Genomic DNA, 20,773 nt, shown 5'->3' with positions numbered 1-20,773 from the left:
TCTTGTGGGGCTGGCGCTGGGGCTATCCTTAAGCCTGCATTCGCCCCATAGGACGCACACACATTTCCCCTTCATTTTTGGAGGGGGGAAAGTGCATCCTATAGGGCGAAAAATACGGTATATTGTATTTTAAAATGGGGTTTCAGAGTTTTTAGGGGTTTTTGAATGTTTTATGTAGATCTTCCATTTCATTGTTCTGTATGGGACAATGACAATAAAGATATCGTATATTGAGGGTTGTTGCTTGTTCTGCTTTGTGCCGTGACTTGGCGATGAGGAGGAGCGTTGGGGGCTGAGCGGCTGCAGCGCCACCCAAAGCCACACGAGGGCAGCTGCTCACCAAAGTTCTGAACTGGTCTGGAACTGGGGAGACTGCGAAATGAACTGCTAGGTGAGAAGTTCTGAAACCATCTGTAAAAATTCAGCTAAAGATCACACAGCATGCAGTGAATCACGTTACGGGCAGAAGAACAGGTTGGCTGCTGCAGCTGCTGTGATAGTTGAGTCAGTAGAGCAGGAGACTCTCAATCTCAGGTCCTTGCCGCTCCAGCCTGCTCACACAGGGCCAGATTTCCGTTTGATGAGGCCCTCAGATCCTGAAGGTAATGGGGCCCTTTATATGTGCAGCTGTCCTTTGTCAACAACAAATGGTCGCTGTTTTTTGTGTTGAATGTACCTACAGGACCGCCTCTCCTGGTATGCCCCACGGAGGACCTTAAGGTCCACAAATGACAACACTTTGGAGGTCCCAAGTCACAAGGTGGTCAGACTGGTCTCAACTAGGGCCAGGGCCTTTTCAGTACTGGCCCCGACTTGGTGGAACGCTCTGTCACAGGAGACCAGGGCCCTGCGGGACTTGAGATCTTTCCGCAGGGCCTGCAAGACAGAGCTGTTCCGCCTGGCCTTTGGTTTGGACTCTGTCTGACCCTTATATTTCCTTCCCCTTATGGTTTTGATCCATGGGCTGTTATTAAAATGAGGCTGCTTTTTTAAATTGTATTTTAACCTGTATTTTAAATTGCCCCCCCCATTATGTTTTTATTGTAATTTTACTGGTGTTAGACACCCCGATCCTGACTGTGGCCAGGAAGAGCGGGGTATAAATAAAAAGTATTATTATTATTATTATTATTATTATTATTATTATTATTAGGTAATTGTTGGACCTAATAGGTATCTCAAGCCATTTGCTCATCACAAAATATGTATTTTATCAAAGTAATTGTTGAACTGAAATACAATTAATACAGTTTAATGCCCCCCCCCCACCAAGAGAGTGGGGCCCTAGGCTATAGCTTGTTTAGCTTATATGTAAATCTGGCACTGCGCGCACACAAAACAGATCAATATCCTGCCTTTAGACCCCACCCAGGCTCTCCTGGGAGGAAGGCGAAACAGCGCAATCCACCTAAACAAACAGCTGGACATAGAGCCAAGCCAAGCCCAGAGCCAAGTCTACCAAGGGTTAAATAAATAGGCTGAAAACATGAACGAAATACTGATCAAGAGCTGCCAAATGTTTGCAAAAAGACACGTGCTTTTAACTGGTGCCTAGACATTAACTGTTTAGTAGTCAGCACATGGCAAATTATTATTATTATTATTATTATTATTATTATTATTATTATTATTACTACTACTACTACTACTACTCCAAGGTGGTCCAGGGTCTGACAGGTGCTCCAGCGGAACAAGATTTCTCTGCAGCTACAAGACACCCAGGTCCCCCTCCCCTCCGTCATAACTGCAGGGGCACCAGTTGACCTGGGATCTCTGCGGACAGAGTCATCGAGAACTGGCACTCCTCCCGATATTACTGAACGCCAACCCCCAACCCCCCCGCCAGTGTTCTTGGCCTGCAAGTGGCAGCAGGGGCTGAGCCCAGATTGCGGCTGCTAAGAGGCTTGGCCTGCCAGCCCTCTGCTGGCTCAGCGCTGGCGCTTCTCTCTAATCCCAGATCGGAGGACGCAGCAGAACAGCGGCGGCAGCAGCAGCAGCACTCCTCTGGGCTCAGGCCGTTACTAGGTGCTGGGGCTCAGGGGGAAGGCAGGCGAGGAAGGCAGCGACAAGGAACGGAAGAATGGAAGCAGAGCCTGCTGGATCAAACCAAAGGGGTCCATTTAGTCCAGCACCCGCTTCTTCACACTGGCCATTCTGGGAAACCAGAAATCAAGATTTGAGCGCAAGAGAAGTTCTCCCTTCCTGCGGTTTTCAGCAGAGACAGGCCATAGGCATCCTGACTAGTAGCCACGAAAAGCCCTCTCCTCCGTGATTTTTTCCATCATCTTTTAAAGCCACCCAGTTTGGTGGAAGGGAGTTCCAGAGTTTAACTGTGCTGTGTGAAAAAGTGCTTAATTTTTATCTGTCCCGAATCTTCAGTGGATGTGCTTGAGTTCTGGAACACTTATTTCATTGCCTATCAAATGCTTCCACCGCCAAGTCCTCTCTGCCTCCTCACCCACCTCGCAGGGTTGTCGTGAACGTGAGGACATGCCGGCCAGGGAACCCAGGGGCCTGACCCTGAGCTCCTTGGAGGCCAGGTGGAATAAAAATGTCAGGAATAAAATAAGGAGGTAATTGAAGGGATTACAACTTAATCCTCTCAAGAACGGAAGCTGTGTCCCGTTCAGTTTGAGAGACTGCTTTGCGCTGGAAGGAAAGAAACGCCCTCACCACTTGGCGTTTCATAGCAGTGCCTCATCTGCCTGCACACATGTCAAATGCTCCTCTTCTTCATGGGATGAAATTTAGAACCATAAAACTCTAGAGCTGGAAGGGAACCAAGGCAGGAATCGCAGCTGATTTCTTTTTAAATGACAATATATAAGCAGCTTAAAATTTGCAAGTGTGGAACAAAAGTGTTCAGAAGCCCATAGAACATGGGTAGGCAACCTAAGGCCCAGGGGACGGATCCGGCCCAATTGCCTTCTAAATCCGGCCTGTGGACGGTCTGGGAATCAGCGTGTTTTTACATGAGTAGAATGTGTCCTTTTATTTAAAATGCATCTCTGGGTTATTTGTGGGGCATAGGAATTCGTTCATCCCCCCCCCAAAAAAAATATAGCCTGGCCCCCCACAAGGTCTGAGGGACAGTGGAGTGGCCCCCTGCTGAAAAAGTTTGCTGAACCCTGCCATAGAACTTGTTGCAGAACAATACTGAGAGCAGCAATGCAACTTAAAAACCCTTCGTTATATGCAGCGTGGGCTCCATGCAATACTGAGAACCACCCAGTTTGCAAAAGCCAGGGTGAAAAGAGAGGTCTGAAACACAAAGCAGGTGATCGCTGTCCGTGGAACTGACCGCCACATTGCCAGGGGCAACCGCACAATGGGCAATGACCACCGGGAGCCAATTATGATTCAGGATTAATATTGTATATGCAACAACAGCTGCCAGAATGCTTGTGGCCCAGAGATGGAAAGACAAAAAAGTCCCAATGGCAAGGAATGGCAAGTTAAACTGATGGACTGTGTTGAGATGGCGAAAATGAGTGGAAAAATAATAAACCAGGAAGACCAGGTTTTAATAAAGACTGGGAGAAATTTATATCGTACTTGGAAGACCACTGTAAACAGCTGAGCTCTTTAACCGGACTTCAGTAACACTTGTGAGCTAACAGAGACTTAAGGTATACAGTGGTACCTCAGGTTAAGTACTTAATTCGTTCCGGAGGTCTGTTCTTAACCTGAAACTGTTCTTAACCTGAAGCACCACTTTAGCTAATGGGGCCTCCTGCTGCTGCCGCACCGCCGGAGCCTAATTTCTGTTCTCATCCTGAAGCAAAGTTCTTAACCCGAGGTAATATTTCTGGGTGAGCGGAGTCTGTAACCTGAAGCGTATGTAACCTGAGGTACCACTGTAAATGTTAAATGGAATAAACGGAGGGCATAAAATATGCAGCAGGAAATGTTAAATATGGAAGCCATGGAAGGGTAGAGGGTCGTCCAAGGATGCAAGGGAGTCTTGTCTCTGGGTTTTGTTGTTGTTAATTATATTGGATTGAGAATGTTGGAAAATCAATAAAATTTTGTTTAAAAAAGGAAAGAAACAGAAAGCAGGTGATGGCTGTCCATGGAAGTGAGGGCCACATTGCACAATGGGCAATGTCCACTGGGAGCCAATTACGCTTCAGGCTTAATACACAAACTACTAATGGTAAAGGAGACCTGCTTGCGTTTCACAGAATCACAGAATCACAGAAGCACAGAGCTGTAGGGACCCCAGGGGGACATCTAGCTCAACCCCCCGCAACGCAGGAATCACAGCTAAAGCATCCTTGACAGATGGCCACCCAACCTCTGCTTAAAAGCCCCCAAGGAAGGGCAGTCCACCCCCTTCCCTTGTGCCCCCCCCAGCACCCACCATGCAACATAGCTGGGCTGCAATTAAGCCTAAATCCAATTGGCCACAGTTGCTGATACTCATGGTTGCTTGAGTTGAGATTCCTGCTTGGCAGGGGGTTGGACTAGATGACCCTCAGGGTCCCTTCCGATTCTACGATTCATCCTGGGGTTCCTCCCCTCGCCCTGGCCTGCTGCCTCCAGGGTCTCCCCTCTCTCTGCTATTTCCCCATCTCTCCAAACGTCAGTTTGTAACCTGCCTCTCTCGCTCGGTCTCTGTTACTCTGTGCCACAACGAATACGAACAGCAACAGTAATAATTCGCAGAGAGGACCTGGATGGGTTTTCCGTGAGGCTGGCAGGATCCTGCGGCCCCATCTGGGGCTGGTCTTCTGCTGTTGCTTTTTCACCTCTCTTGGGAGACAGTTGGCTCCAGGATCCCAAACAACACGGCTCTCCCTGAAGCTGCTTAGTTCATTATTATTTTTCAAAAAAAATTATTCATTTTATAACACAAATAAAGAACACAAACAGAAAAACAAACAATACAAACAGATTCTTGTCTTATCCTTATTTTTCTAAACATTGTTAGGCGGGCTTCCCCAAGTCCCACCTATCTGATTTTCATTTTACTTCATCTTTAGCAGTTTACATATATCATCGTTTCTAACCATCTTTTTTAAAATCACACTTAAATTAACATCACATTTTATCGCTTACAAATAATACTATTTTAAAATACACTATCTTCTACTTCTAACCCTACAGCCTATATCCACTTCCAAAGCTATTCTAAGATTTAAATATTAACATATTTTTTCAAATATTCCTTAAGCTTCTTCCACCGTCTCTTCTCTCTGGTCTCGGAGTCTCCCAGTCACTTCGGCAAGTTCCATATAGTCCATTATCTTCATCTTCATCAGTTGGTAAATCTTGTTTCTTCCCATTCTTTGCTAGCAATATTCTCGCAGCTGTTGTGGCAGACAGAAAATGAAGCTGCTCAGTTCAGGCATCATCTGTCAGTTCAGGCATCCCACCAAATGGGACGGCTTCAAAAGAGGATTTGGGGAGAAGGAGGCTATGGATGGCTCCGAGCCAGGATGAAGGCAGCCCTGCTTCTGGCTGCTGGAAACCGCAGGAGAGGAGAGTTGCTCTTGCGCTCGGATCCTGCTTTCGGGTTTCCCATTGAGGCTTCTGGTTGGCCCAATGGACAGAACTGGAAAAGCCATGGGCTGGATCTTGCGGGGCTTGTCTTATGGTCCCTTTGGCCTGCAATGCTGGCTGCAACCGGCAAAAGGAAGCCCTGGCGCATCTGGGCCTGGGATAAAAGCCCACAGCACTTTAAAACCCATTTTATTTTGCTCAGCTCTGCGGCAAATAACTACTGAGCGCCCTGTCACAAGCACCCCAGACTGGGATGAATTCTGGATGCATTTTGCAATCCCGGGAGATTTGTTTGTACTTGGTCTCTTTATTCCTAGAGTCATAAAACTGTATAGTTAGAAGGGACCCCGGGGGGTTCATCTGGTCCAAGCCCCTGCAATTCAGGATTCACACCCAGACCCACAAATACAGTATATACATAAAATTTATTTATCACCAGCTCTTCGCCCTAAGGTCCCAGGGCGAGCTATGACATTAAAACACAATATTAAAAATCGTTTGCACCTTCCCGTCCCCAGAGATTCTGAATAACTGAAGATAAAATAAGTATCGGAGTCTGGATTTAAAGCCCAACGGTCAAATCTCACCTCAAAGCTGACAGTAATGTCACTGAAAAACCTGTTGCAAAAGAAGTAAAAATGGAGATGTGGTGATGAAAGATCACCACATCTCCATTTTTCTTCTTCTGGGGGTTGGGAAATATTGGTCCTCTTGAATGCAGCTGTTAAATGCACAGGAAACCTCTCAGGGAAATGAGGCTGCAAACTTATTTTTACAATGCTTTGAGGGGCGTACCAAAAAGTACCACAATTTCCTGGCCACGTTCCGAAGAAGAAATTGGGGGAGAAAAGGGAAAGTTTTAGACGTTCCTGGACGACTCCGAGAAGTAACGTCCGACAGTAAAGTTCTGCGATTTCCCTGGCCACTTTCCGAGGGGGAAAATCGGGGGAGAAAAGGAGAGAGTTTTAGGACGTCCCGGCCGACTCCGAGGGGTAACGTCAGAAATGAAAGAAGGAAAGTCTGGCTGTCGTGGGGACACTGCTTCTTCCAACCCCCTCCTAATGTATTTACTTCAAACCATACTCACGTTCGAAGATGTCCCCCGCGGATCCCGGGATCCTTTCTCTTTAGCCGGCTTGACCTCGCTTTGCTCCCCTGGTTGAGCTTTTGGTGACGATTGATTACCGCCCGCAAAGAGGAGGCAGGGAGAGGAAGAAGGATCCCTGGGCTAAGGTTGCCCAGTGGCGCCCGATCCCTTCTATCTCCCCTCTCACCTTTACAGGAGAACCAAGTGTCCCTGAGAATGGTCGCCAGAACTGTTACCGGAAAAATCCGAGGGCTCCCTTGGCCAAAAACAAAGACACCAACCAGGATAACTTGGAGCAAAACAGCAGCCTGTAGGCTTGGCCTTTATTGAACTGTTGCAACAGGGTGTTCCCCTCACTTGCAAGAGAGAGGAAAGACCCAGAAAGATGGTGTGCAAGACCTTATAAAAACTTTTGAAATTCCCCTCCTCTAGGTCAAGCCCACCCCCAGAAACATCATGCACACATTACAGAAGGGGTTGACATCATGCATACATTACAGAAAGGAGGGGTTGAGGGAGGAGTTGTGGTGGTAACCTGAGTGTCCTGTCACCTGGCTGGTTCCTCCTTTCCCCCTGCCCATGAGTCACTTCCAGGAGACAAAGGGGAGTTTGCAGTTTCCTGCCCCCAGAGGGAAGATCTGATTATTGTCCTTTGTTTCAGTCCATGCTGAATCCACTACCATATGCAAGTTCTTTGTGATTTTGATTGTCTTCTGTCTGGGATTATCAGGGTTGGCATAGCAACTGGGCAGGGCTCCTGTGGATGTGCTGGGATGGTGAAGGGATTATGGCTGACCAGAACCAAGCCCCCCCCCTTTGATAGTCCTTGTCATATGGAGTAAAATAAAAATGGAACAGTGCAAATCCGATGTATGGTTGATTTTCTATGAATTTATAACAGAAATGTGGCGTATGTAGTGTGTGAGTGTGTGTGAAGTTTGTGCAAACAGAATGATTGGGGTGGGGGGTTCCTGCTACAAGGGAACCTTCCCATTGTCTCAGGAATTGGGAAATCACCATCTCAAAGGAATGGCCAGACTACCAGGAAAGGGAATCAGATAAGGCATTATCAGATAACCTGGCAGACAGGAAAAACAACATCATTCACATTTCTGTTGTAGACCGCCTTTTCTGTGATGTAGGTATGATGTTTGTAGTAGGTGGTCTTGGGTTACGCCCCTTCTGTGATGAATGCAGGGGTGGTCTGGAGCTCCAGGGCAGGAAATTTAAAATGTCTATATAAGGGCAGGCACGCCTTGGTTCGGGGTCCTCCTCAGGGGAGCACCCTGCTGCAGCAGATCAATCAAGATCAGGCTTACTAGCTGCTTTGCTTCTCAATAGTCTGGTTGCCTCTGCTCTTTTCTCCTACCGATGGAGAAGCTACAAGGGACTCTATAAAGGGCTCTTGTGTCCCCCATAAGGGAAGAAGGGCAGCTTTTGTTTACAACAGATGGCACCCCAGATGGGACCTTCGGTTGGCCGGATTCTGGGGGCAAGGAGGGACTGGTGATCCAGTGCGCACCAGGCCATTTGCCAGGAGGAGCCACCAGTCCTCTAGTGACCCCAGGGTCTGGAATGAACTGGAGTTCCAGTGGGGCTAACCAGAGGAAGCAACGCTTGATCAGGCTGGCCACAAATTGATTTATTTTTTAAAATAATCGTTATTGATTTAAATTACACACATAGACAAAGAATTTACAATCTCATACTGCAAAAAAGAAAATTAAAGAAAAAATTAAGAAAAAAGGAAAGAAGAAAATACAGAAAAAGAAAGAAGAAAAAGCAGATTTGTGTACATGAAAAAAGTTAATCTTCCTAATTAAATAAAAAAAAACTTTGACAAAACGAGTCTTCCAATCATTCTCATTGTACTGTTTATACTGCCATTGTGTTTCCAACACAGTTTTATATTCTTTAATATTGTTCCCGTCTACTCCACAAACAGCATTTGTTGTGTTTACAAGTATCACTCAAGTTCTGCTAATATGGTGTGGTTGGTACAATATGATCTTATATAATCCTTAAATATTCTCCATTCTCCAAATATTTTCTGGTTAAATACTCCTCTAACTCTTCCCGTCAGTTTTGCTAGTTGTAAATATTCTAACATGAGTATATGGCTTCTCTTGGTGATGTCCACAAGGGTATTTTTGGCTCAAGTAGTCCTTTATTTATTCCAGATTTTATATCACGATTTTCTTATCACATGGCTCAAAAATCCCCTGTGGACCTTCACTTTTCCGTATATTAAAGAAGCGTGCCATCCAGACCGATTCTCGTGGCCTTCCAAGTCTAATAGGTCCGTATCTTTTAGTGTAATCCAGTCTTTTATCCAAACCAATCCTGCCGCCGCATGGTAGAATTCCAAATCTGGCAATGCAAAACCTCCTCTCTCCTTTTGATCTGTTAATAACTGGTGTTTAATTCTCCGTTTCTTGGCACTCCATATAAATCTAGATATTTCCCTTTTCCACTCCTTAGAACAATTCATTCCTCCTAAAATGGGTATTGTTTGGAATAAGAAAATCATTTTGGGGAGGATATTCATTTTCACAACGGAGACTCTTCCCCAGAGTGAGAGATGGAGTTTGGTCCAGGTTTCCATATTTTTAAAAATTTCTTTCCATACTTTACCAGAATTATCCTAAGATAAATTTACACTTTTTTTGAAATCCAGATCCCTAGGTATCTAACCTTATTTTTAGTTTCCAGACCTGTTTTTTCTAGAAGTTCTTTTTTTTCCTTCCATTGTGAGGCCTTTTGTCAGTAATTTAGTTTTTTGGTAGTTTATTTTCAGCCCCAGGCCGGCCATAAATTAATCTAGTAAAAGACCCTGGGGTGGCCAGGAGCAGCGCATGCGGACGTGAGTCTAGGAATGGAGAAGATTGTGGGCGGGATTCTCTGAAACACCCAGCAACCCAGATTCTCATCCTTGGCTGTCTCTTTTGCTTACGGTCTTCACTCCCAGCCTTCCTGGCAAGAGGTAGCTAGGAGGGGGAGGGGAGAATGTTAGACTTGGGGTTCTGCAATTAACTACAAGGGGAGAACGCCAATCAAAGTTCTCATTCCCTGTCAGGGAACCTGAGATCTGAAACTTTTCCTTTTTCCCAAGGAAGACGCCCCAAGGCTGGTCCAAGTGGCCACTTTGGATAGCAAGGGACTTGGGCTCGGTTTCCAATTTCTCTTTTTCTCGTAAATGCAGCTGCACCGGCAGCACAAAGATCCGGAAGGAAGTGACTGGTGCGCGTCAGAGCGCAAGGGCGTTTACAGTTCCTTTCCGTTCTCTCTGGAGCAGCCGGATTTGGCACTGGGCTGCCAGGCGTCCAATGGAAAGGGACTCTTTTCCATTGCGTGTAAGAGGCAGAAAAGATTGGTGGGACCCCATGGGAAAAAGAGGGAGAAGGACTTTGTAGAGTCTTTCGTAGAGAAGACAAATGACTGTCAGGTCAGGAAAGACCTGGGAAAAGGCTAGCGGGTTTTGGTTTTTGTTTTGGCTTTGCTTGAAAAATGGGATCCCCACATTCTAAGAGTTCTAACCGCCAGACTCAAAGGCATGTGCTGGTCGCAGCAGGAGGGGGGGTCTCCCTGGATGCTTCAGCAGCCGGCCTCCTCTGGGTCTCCTGGCCCCCTCCTCTCCTCCCTCTGAGCTTGAACTGCTCTCTGCCCCAGCATCTTCCCGCTCATCAAACCCTGTTTCCTCCTCAGCTTGCAACAACTCCCCTCCCACTCTGCTCCCTTTTCTCCTTTCTGCTCATCCCACCACCAGTCCCCAGGCTCTGTGCCTTCTTCCCTTGTGGGTCCCCCAACTGGTGCCTCTCCCCTCCCCAGCCAGTCCATGACAACAACAGCAGCCACAGCATTGTGGTCCTCTGGTAGGAAAACTCCCGAGTAGCATGTTTGAAGCAAAGCTTCTGGGACTATGGAAAAATATTATCTTCCCCAAGCCCCAGAATGAGCAGGAGCTCTGGGGTTGCCCCATGGGGTTCATGAGTGAAGATGGGCCTCCCAGGAGACTTCTCTGATACCTGCAGCCCCTCCTTCCCCCTCTTGAAATTAGGCTTGGGGGGGAATCTCCCATTCAATTTCAGTATTTCAAGTTTTCTTCAGAACGCACAGGGCAGGAGGCAGTGATGAAGTTCTGGTGAAGAAGCAGTGCTTGGAGATCATGCGGTGGGGGGGGTGAGAGAGTTTGGTGCAAAAACCAAAGGTACTTTCATCTAAAATTACACTCACCATTGTGAGATGCTGCCTTCGTTATTTCATTATTATAATGTTTTACATACAAACACCAGAACTTCACATATACCTCATGCTTGTAGGAATGATGTCCCGCTGAGTTCATTGCTCAGAGTGGACTCTGAGAGGAAGATGTCACACACTCCATACATCTAAATGGGTTCTCCCATGTGAGAGTCCCTGGATGTTCCTTAAAGACTCCATTATAAATAAAGCACTTTTTGCAGTCTTTTCATATAAACTGCTTCTCCTCTTTGAGTTTGTGATGGTTTGAAGGGTGTCAACTGTTAAAGTTCTTCCTGTCCATAAATCTGTTGATTTTGAACTTCCACTAAGAGTGAACCTCTATCTACTTTACTGATATTTATACGGTTTGTCTTTTGTGTGAGTTTGTTGACATAAATCAAGGGTTCCACTCTGTCTGAAGCTCCTTCTACAGTCCATACCTTTAAATGGTTTCTCCCGTCTGAGACTTTAATTAGTTTAATGGTTAGCACATGTCCAGTGCGCTTCCGATGCCACAATGTCCCATTACAGCAGAGCATTTCGCACAGCGGCTCAAGAAGGGCTGGAGAGTCAGCATCTTTTCAATAAAGGAATCTTGGAGCAAGCGGTTTGGAACTCAAATAAAAGGTTTATTTACACAAAACAAAAAACCCTGTTGAAGAACCACACATTTCTGCAAACACGCCCCAAAAGAAAAGGAAGGGGGGAAAAAAGGAGGCAAACACATGAGTGAGTTGACTATTTATACAAACTCACATTCCAGGAAGGTTAACGACCTCCAGCTGCTCAGTGACTAGAGCGTCTTGATTAGAGCTTCTTAACCCTTTAATACCAACACCCCCTCTCGCTCGTAACACTGAGCTGTACCAACCTTAATTCAAATTTAAACCTGAACAGAAACATTTATGAGATTGTGGACTCAAAGCTTTTGTAAAACCGTCTGCGAGATTTTCTTGGCTTGGACAATACTTTAGTTCAATTAAACCTTGTTTTACACTTTGGCATACATTTTGATAACGGATATCCAAATGTTTTGTGTGTGCCTTGAATTGACCTGATTTAGCTAGTTTAATACAAGGTTGATTGTCTTCCCACACTCTGATAGGTAGGGAACATTCTCCAAACAATTCTTGTACCAGTTGCTTATAAAATTCCAGTTCTCTACATACATCTGATAATGCATTGAACTCAGATTCAGTTGAACTTAAAGCTATAAGTGATTGTTTTCTTGATCTCCAACCAATTAGTGCATTTCCAAATTTTATCGCCATTCCTGACACTAATTTTCTATCTGGTCCAGCATCTGCCCAACTGCTGTCGGCCCAACATTCAAGCTGTGTGCTGCCCTCTGCTGATAGTTTTAAGCGAAACCTTTTGGTAGTTTGGAGATACCTTAAAACTCTTTTTACTCCTTGCCAAGCATGCATTGATGGTTTTTCAGCTTGTCTACACAGCATGTTGACAGCATATGTTATATCGGGCCGAGTCCACTGTGCAATGTGGAGTAGACTGCCTATCGCTGACTGGTAAACCCCGGGATTACAGAACTCTGCCTGTTGCTCAGTTTGAGCATCCTTTGTGTAACTTAACTCCATTGGGGTTTTAACACCAGCACAGTTGTCCATTTTAAACCTTTCCAGCAACTGCTGGATCTTAGCTTCTTGGCTGAGCCAATAGTTCCCATCTTCATCTTGCTGAATTTTAACTCCTAGATAAACAGATACATTGCCTAGTGATTTTATCTGAAACCTTTCTCCAAGCTTTGTGGCAAATTGTTGTGCAAGTTTATCGTCCTTTCCACTGTATAATAAATCATCAACAAATATCAAAACTGCTTCTTGTTCACATCCCGAGCCTTTTAGATAAAGACACGCATCTGCTGCGCTCTTTCTGAACCCCATGCTCTCTAGAGCATCGTTTAAGCAGGAATTCCAATTACGGGCGGACTGTTTCAACCCATAAATGGATTTGTGTAGGCGCCAGACCTGGTTTGGCTTGTCTCCTTCAAAACCTGGTGGTGGCGTCATATAGACTTCCTCCTGTAAGTCTGCATTTAAATAAGCCACATTGACATCAAAATGAAACAGCTTATTTCCCTTCTTAGCTGAAGAGGCTAAAAGCATTCTTAATGACTCCGATCTTGAAGTAGGGGCATAAATTTGAGAATAGTGAACTCCTTTGCGCTGCGAAAATCCTTTTGCAACTAGTCGGGCTTTATATTGCAACTCCTCAGTAGTTGTGGGCTTTAAACGATATACCCATCGACAACCTACAGCTTGTTGCCCTTTTGGAAGCTCTGTACTTGTAAACACACCGAGAGACTTCATTGAAGCTATCTCTTTTTCCATTGCTTCCTGCCACTTTGCGGCTTCTGAGCTTGGAAGCTGTTGTACCTCTACATAGCTATCTGGCTCACACTGTGCCATATTTATGTATACACTTGTCACCTTAAACCGCTCTGGCGGCTTGCCCTTTGTGGCACGTTTTGACCTGCGCAATTGCTCCTCTTGTGCCCCCTCTGACCGTTGGCTGTCAGAATCTGTCTCAGACTTTATGTCTGGACGTGCCTCTAGGGATAAAGACCTCCGTTTAGATACCTCCCTTGGGCTTGGTGTTGCAGGCGACCTGCTTCGCTTTTGCTGTCTGCTAGGCCTACTGACTGGTGATGTTGGAACACTCTTAGATTCTGGCTTTTCTACCTTAGGAGAAGAACCTTGTGCCTGGTCAGAATCTGCATCTGAACCATGTGCACCATCCCCTTCTGGCTCATCACCCTCTGGACTTTCATTCTCAGCATAAATGCCTAAATCATCTCTCAAAATGTCAGGGTTAGCATGTAAGTGAGTCCATCCGGATTGCTCACAAAATTCAGCGCTCCTACTGAGGACCACTCTTGTAGTATCCCCATCTGGGTTCACGAACCTCCAAGATTTGGCATGTGGTTCGTACCCACAAAAGATGAGTTTCCTAGCCCTTGGACTTCCCTTTTTCCTTAACGCTTTTGGGATAAGTACATAGGCTTGAGATCCAAACACCCGAAAGTAATTAACTTTGGGCTTCTTCCCATATAAAGCAAAATATGGCGTAGTATCAATTACCGAATTATATACTCGGTTCAGAACATGAGTAGCCGTCTTCCAGGCTTCCGCCCAGTAACTTTGAGGAAGTTTAGCATCAAACAACATAGAGTTTGCCAACTCTTGCAGAACCCTGTTTTTACGTTCGGCCACGCCTCCCTCTTGGGGGGAATAAGGTGTAGACAGACGATGCTTAATTCCCTTTTTCTTAAAGAAATTCTGCAACACAGACCCGGTAAATTCTGACCCTCTGTCTGTCTGAAAAGCAAGTACTCTAGTACCGAATTCAAGTTCTACTGCATGAACCCAATTTTTAACTGTTTCTGCAGTATCTGCTTTTGTTTTGAGAGGAAAAAACCATGTAACCTTAGTTTTGTCATCTGAGAGACACAGTGCATACCTCGAACCTCCCATGCTAGCAACAGGCATTGGGCCACATAGGTCCATATGCACAAGTTGGAATACTTTGTCAGATTTCCTATTTGAACTGGGATAGCTGCATCTATGAACCTTCGCCCTTTTGCATGCAGTACAATCCAAATACTTAGTACATTTGTTCAATTTGCACCCTTCTGATAATTCAGGTTGCCTTTTAACATACTGAAAATTAATATGTCCCAAACGGCGGTGCCATAAATGAACACAAGAATTATGGGTAGGCGAGTTCACACAACCAGCATGAACCTGTTCAACTTCATCTGGACTTGTCTCAAAATAGTATAACCCATCTCTGCATTCCACCTGCAAAAGACATACGTTATTCTTTGAAATAGTGCAAACCCCATTTTCAAACACAGTTTTAAACCCATTTCTATCAAGTTCTGACACAGACAAAATACACCCCTTCATTCCCTTTAGCACGTAGGCATCAATTTCTGTTTGCAAACACTTCAAAAACAATGTGCCTACGGTCTCTAAGGAACGTTTAGTTGAATCTGCCATTGTCACAACTTTAAGGGTTTGCAAATGTCTGCAATTCTGCAAACGGACACTAGATGGCGCCACCAGGTGGTGAGATGCACCACTGTCGATCAACCAGCGTAGATTGCTGCCTTGGCCACGCCCTTGCATCAACGCCATTGCTGAAGCCATGTGCTGTGTGCTGTGGGAGTAGCCACGACCTCCTCCTCTTCTTCGACGTCCCCTGGAACTCCTTGTCTGGTAACTAGGGGTAACGGCCTTGGTGCTGTCTTGACCAGGTTTATGTGTACAATTCCTGATTAAATGGGAAGAGGAACCACAGCGAAAACAGTGTCTAGCTGCAAAAGCATTTACTGTGTTCTCAAACTCAGCATCCCCACTCTTAGGCACAGCATAACTCCCCTTTGAAGACAAACCTCTTTCTCTTTGCCTTTTATCCTGTTCATCAGCAAGTCGAGAAGAAATGTATTCAAGGGTTAATTCAGTTGAAGGCATAGCTTCCAAAGTTAAAGCCAGAGTCTCATAGCTTTTATCAAGAGAAGACAACAAAATGTATGACTGCTGCTCCATAGAGAAAGGAATGCCCAGCTGTCTTAGTTGGTTAAAGGCAGACACCATTTTGGCAATATGTTCTTTCACACACGCTCCCGGTTGGAGACGTAAATCAAACAAACATCTTGTAGCATGGATCTTGGCCCCCGCAGTGTTTCTGGAATTTAACCGCTGCAGAACCGTCCAGACCTCATGCGTGTTCTTTAACTCAGAAACATAAGGCATTTGCTCTGGTCCCACTGCCAAAACTAGTAGACCTTGGGCTTTCCTGTCGCGTTTCTGAGAAGCTGCTGCTGCTGCTTTGTCTTCTGCAGACGCGTCTGCAGCTGCCTGTAAAGGCGGTGCTTCAGTACAACTCCACAACTCTTTTGCTTGCAACCAAACCCTTACTCTAGCCTTCCAATCTTGCCAATTTTTCCCATTGAGTCGCGTAAATGGGACAGCAAAACTTTCCTGGGACTCTGCCATCCTCCCTGGGGCTTAGGAACGATACTCACAGACCTGTAGACCGTCTCCCAGCTGCTGAGGTGGCTCCTCGAGGAATAAGACGTCTTCCAGCGAGTACAAACTGCGCAGTGCCTCTTTAAAACTTTTCCTAGGCACGTTGCAGGACTCAAGCTGCTTTGAAGGCTTTCGTTGTCGGCAACCGCTTCTGTCTTCGCTCCAGTCCTTTCATAAATCACTCTGAACTGCTCTCCTTATCTCCTTCTTGACGTACAAACAGCCATAACCTGTCCCATTAAACTTTAATTAGTTTAATGGTTAGCACATGTCCAGTGCGCTTCCGATGCCACAATGTCCCATTACAGCAGAGCATTTCGCACAGCGGCTCAAGAAGGGCTGGAGAGTCAGCATCTTTTCAATAAAGGAATCTTGGAGCAAGCGGTTTGGAACTCAAATAAAAGGTTTATTTACACAAAACAAAAAACCCTGTTGAAGAACCACACATTTCTGCAAACACGCCCCAAAAGAAAAGGAAGGGGGGAAAAAAAGGAGGCAAACACATGAGTGAGTTGACTATTTATACAAACTCACATTCCAGGAAGGTTAACGACCTCCAGCTGCTCAGTGACTAGAGCGTCTTGATTAGAGCTTCTTAACCCTTTAATACCAACAGTTCTAAGTTTTCCATTATCACTAAAGCTCTTTCCGCACTCCATACATTTAAACAGTTTCTTACCGATGTGAGCATGTTGATGTCTTCTCAGGTTTCCACTATAACTGAAGCTCTTTCCACACTTCATAAATTTAAAAAGGTTTCTCCCCTGTGTGAGTCCGTTGATGTCTTCTAAGGTTTCCACTATCACTAAAGCTCTTTCCACACTTGATACATTTATATGGTTTCTCCCCTGTGTGAGTCCGTTGATGTCTTCTAAGTTTTCCACTATCACTAAAGCTCTTTTCACACTCCATACATTTATATGGTTTCTCCCCTGTGTGAGTCCGTTGATGTGTTCTAAGGTTTCCACTAACACTAAAACTCTTTTCACACTCCATACATTTATATGGTTTCTCCCCTGTGTGAGTCTGTTGATGTGATCTAAGGTGTGAACCTTTACTGAAGTCCTTTCCACACTCCATGCATTTAAATGGTTTCTCTCCTGTGTGAGTCCGTTGATGTTCTCTAAGGCTTCCACTAACACTAAAGCTCTTTCCACACTCAGTGCATCTATATGGTTTCTCCCCTGTGTGAGTCCGTTCATGTTGTCTAAGGCTTCCACTATCACTAAAGCTCTTTCCACACTCCATGCATTTAAATGGTTTCTCCCCTGTGTGAGTCCGTTGATGTCTTTTGAGGCTTTCACTCTGACTGAAGACTTTTCCGCACTCCATGCATTCAAACGCTTTCTCCCCTGTGTGAGTCCGTTGATGTCTTCTAAGGTTTCCACTATCACTAAAGCTCTTTCCACACTTGATACATTTATATGGTTTCTCCCCTGTGTGAGTCCGGTGATGTTGTCTAAGGTCTGTACTCCGACTGAAGTCCTTGCCACACTCCATGCATTTAAATGGTTTCTCCCCTGTGTGAGTCCGTTGATGTTCTCTAAGGTTTCCACTAACACTAAAGGTCTTTTCACACTCCATGCATTTAAATGGTTTCTCCCCTGTGTGAGTCCGTTGATGTCTTCTAAGTTTTCCACTATCACTAAAGCTCTTTTCACACTCCATACATTTATATGGTTTCTCCCCTGTGTGAGTCTGTTGATGTGATCTAAGGTGTGAACCTTTACTGAAGTCCTTTCCACACTCCATGCATTTAAATGGTTTCTCCCCTGTGTGAGTCAGTTGATGTTCTCTAAGGCTTCCACTAACACTAAAGCTCTTTCCACACTCAGTGCATCTATATGGTTTCTCCCCTGTGTGAGTCCGTTCATGTTGTCTAAGGCTTCCACTATCACTAAAGCTCTTTCCACACTCCATGCATTTAAATGGTTTCTCCCCTGTGTGAGTCCGTTGATGTCTTTTGAGGCTTTCACTCTGACTGAAGACTTTTCCGCACTCCATGCATTCAAACGCTTTCTCCCCTGTGTGAGTCCGTTGATGTCTTCTAAGGTTTCCACTATCACTAAAGCTCTTTCCACACTTGATACATTTATATGGTTTCTCCCCTGTGTGAGTCCGGTGATGTTGTCTAAGGTCTGTACTCCGACTGAAGTCCTTGCCACACTCCATACATTCATATGGTTTCTCCCCTGTGTGAGTCCGTTTGTGCAATTTAAGGTTTCCACTCTGACTGAAGTTCTTCCCACATTCTTTGCAGGTAAAACATTTTCTCTCTCTGTGAGTCCGCTGGTGTGTTCTAAGTTTTGCATTGAAACAGAAGCTCTTTCCGCACTCCATACCTTTAAATGTATTCTTTCCTTTTTGTGTTCGTTGATGTGAACTATGTGTGCTCATTCAGTGAAGCATATTCCACATTTCACACATTTTAATGGCTATTCCCAATGAAATGAAAGGTGCCTTGTCCCCTGCAACTCTGTCTTCTCCATCACCTTTTTCAGAGTGGGCAGAAAGGAAATCCTGTTTGGGTTTCAGGAAAAAGAACACAGGGGAAAAAGGACACATCAACCCCCATAAGCAGCTTCTCCTATTTCAACATCTCCTACATTCTCCCATGTCCTCCCCATGTTCCCAATTTTTAGGAAATGAAAATGGTATGATGTCAAATGATAGTAATGCATCAGCAACCTTTCATAACCCTAAATCATCTTTAATAAGACAGCATGATCTTGGAATACCGTTCTCCTGTGGGACTGCCTTTCAAATCAAGTGGTTGCCCCCATTTCCACCTCTAGATCTTCATGAATCACCTGCACAGTCCCACTGACCTCAGGAGGTCCATATGGACCATTTTGGGAGACCCAGGTCTATGTCTTTTCTGGGGATTGTGGTCTGGGTCAGTCAGAGAACTAGTGACAAGGCTTGGTGCTTGAGGTCAGCTGAATAGGTGCTAAGGGAAGCTCCTGTTCTCGGAGATGAACCTCTGTCTATATGCCTCACATTGCATGAAGAGCAGGAGAAGCAGAAGGAGAGAAAATGGCAAATGGGAATCCCAGATGGAAACACCCACCCCAATGGTTCTTTATAATGATGATGTGCTGCCTGATCCTCTGCTTGTCTTCTGACAAAGGACTATCCTAATCTGGCACTGAAAGGCAGGATATTCAAGGCAAGGAGATAACTGTACTTAAAAGTAGGTAGCCATATTGGTCTGACACAGTTGAAGTAAAAAATAGTCCAGTAGCAACTTGGGGTCTTGGGAGAAAAGCAATGAGAAACCTAGACAGCATCTTAAAAAGCAGAGACCTCACCTTGCCAACAAAGGTCCGTATAGTTAAAGCTATGATTTTCCCAGTAGTGATGTATGGAAGTGAGAGCTGGACCATAAAGAAGGCTGATCGCCAAAGAATTGATGCTTTTGAATTCTGGTGCTGGATGAGATTCTTGAGAGTCCCATGGACTGCAAGAAGATCAAACCTATCCATTCTGAAGGAAATCAGCCCTGAGTGCTCACTGGAAGGACAGATCCTGAAGCTGAGGCTCCAAGACTCTGGCCACCTCATGAGAAGAGAAGACTCCCTGGAAAAGTCAGGGTTTTACTGTGAGTTACATTTTTGCTATTTTTGGATCCTGTTATGCTTATCAGTGTTCGGCTGCACAAAGAGGGAGAACTGTGCAGCGTCCCTTCAGCGGAGGCGCCTGTCCTGGCTTCTGCCTTGGCGCTGTTATCCCAGAAGCCAGAACAGCCACACAGTATCCCAGAAGCCAGGTTCCTCTTGCTGTTCTGGCTTCTGGGATTCAAAAAAAATTTTTTTCTTGGATTCCTCCCCCCCAAAACTAGGTGTGTCTTATAGAGCGAAAAATACGGTAGGTACCGCTCTGGCGGGAAGGTAAACGGCATTTCCGTGCGCTGCTCTGGTTTGCCAGAAGCGGCTTAGTCACGCTGGCCACATGACCCGGAAGCTGTACGACAGCTCCCTCGGCCAAAAAAGTGAGATGAGCGCCGCAACCCCAGAGTCGGCCACGACTGGACCTAATGGTCAGGGGTCCCTTTAACTTTACCTATATGTACTGTAAGCTGCCCAGAGCGGCTGGGGGAAAAGACGAATACTATAACGTCTAGAGTGGTACCTCAGGTTACAGGAGCTTCAGGTTACAGACTCTACTAACCCAGAAATAGTACCTTTAGTTAAGAACTTTGCTTCAGGATGAGGACAGAAATCGTGCTCCAGCGGCATGGTGGCCCATTAGCTAAAGTGGTGCTTCAGGTGAAGAACAGTTTCAGATTAAGAATGGACCTGCAGAACGAATTCACTTCTTAACCCGAAGTACCACTGTACTATTATTATTATCTTGTGATTTTTTGTAGTTATTTTGGAATTTTTACTGCAATATTAGCTTACGAAATGTTATGGGCAGAGAAAATCACAGGGTTGTCGTAAATTATAATCCCACCCACAAACTCTCATTCACATACAGTCTGTAAATTTGGGGAGGTCACACACCTCACCTGTGCTAATACTGGCAGTCTTTGGCCTGCACAGGCAAACCCGGTGTGTAGAGCCTCCAGCCACAGGCACTGTCTATCATGAAAATGGGTCCTTTGACTGGGAAGATTCATGCAGTCACTGTCATGGGATGATGAAGGATTGTATCTCAGCTTGTCAGTCACTCTGACATTGCCTACAAAGAATAAGAGGAACAGAAATGCTTTTGAGGTGCAACTTCTGTACCAATCCTGAGAGCCATTCCATGGACTCTGCACCCCTGTTTCTGATGACAGGTGTACATTATCCTCATCCTCAGTGGAAAAGACAATAAAGATGGAAGCCTGAGAGAGAGGAAAAGGTTTCTGACTGCTTCCTGGGTGGGATTGCGGAAACCAAGA

General features: G+C 45.4%; 2 protein-coding genes across 3 annotated transcripts in view; both read right to left on the bottom strand.

Moving 5' to 3' along the window:
* The window catches only part of LOC310686946 (uncharacterized protein), a 34,126-nt gene extending 13,558 nt beyond the window's left edge, over positions 1–20,568 (bottom strand). The window contains exon 1 of the mRNA XM_083461506.1: positions 20,396–20,568. The gene's annotated coding sequence lies outside the window, so the exon portion shown is untranslated. The remainder of the gene's footprint in view (positions 1–20,395) is intronic.
* LOC310686883 (uncharacterized protein) lies at positions 8,442–20,375 on the bottom strand. 2 transcript variants are annotated; one of them, XM_083461360.1, is made up of 3 exons: positions 20,069–20,375; positions 16,496–18,405; positions 8,442–11,300 (listed from the first exon to the last, which is right to left on the bottom strand). In XM_083461360.1, the coding sequence occupies exon 2, from the start codon at positions 18,280–18,282 to the stop codon at positions 16,633–16,635; it is 1,650 nt and encodes a 549-aa protein (XP_083317486.1). In that variant the 5' UTR covers positions 18,283–18,405; positions 20,069–20,375; the 3' UTR covers positions 8,442–11,300; positions 16,496–16,632. The 2 variants fall into 2 exon arrangements, with proteins under 2 accessions (XP_083317486.1, XP_083317485.1); XM_083461359.1 differs by lacking the exon at positions 20,069–20,375 and having other exon boundaries at positions 16,496–19,464.
* Positions 20,569–20,773: the final 205 nt, after the last annotated feature.

The sequence above is a fragment of the Podarcis liolepis genome, assembly GCF_965112155.1.
Source record: "Podarcis liolepis genome assembly, chromosome: 10".
Classification (NCBI taxonomy): domain Eukaryota; kingdom Metazoa; phylum Chordata; class Lepidosauria; order Squamata; family Lacertidae; genus Podarcis; species Podarcis liolepis.
Note: the sequence above shows the minus strand (reverse complement) of the source record. Positions and strands in the feature narration are given on the sequence as shown.

Bases quoted from the DNA above. Each gene is read 5' to 3' on its own strand.
- LOC310686883 (XM_083461360.1), bottom strand. From the start codon at position 18,282: ATGAGCACACATAGTTCACATCAACGAACACAAAAAGGAAAGAATACA.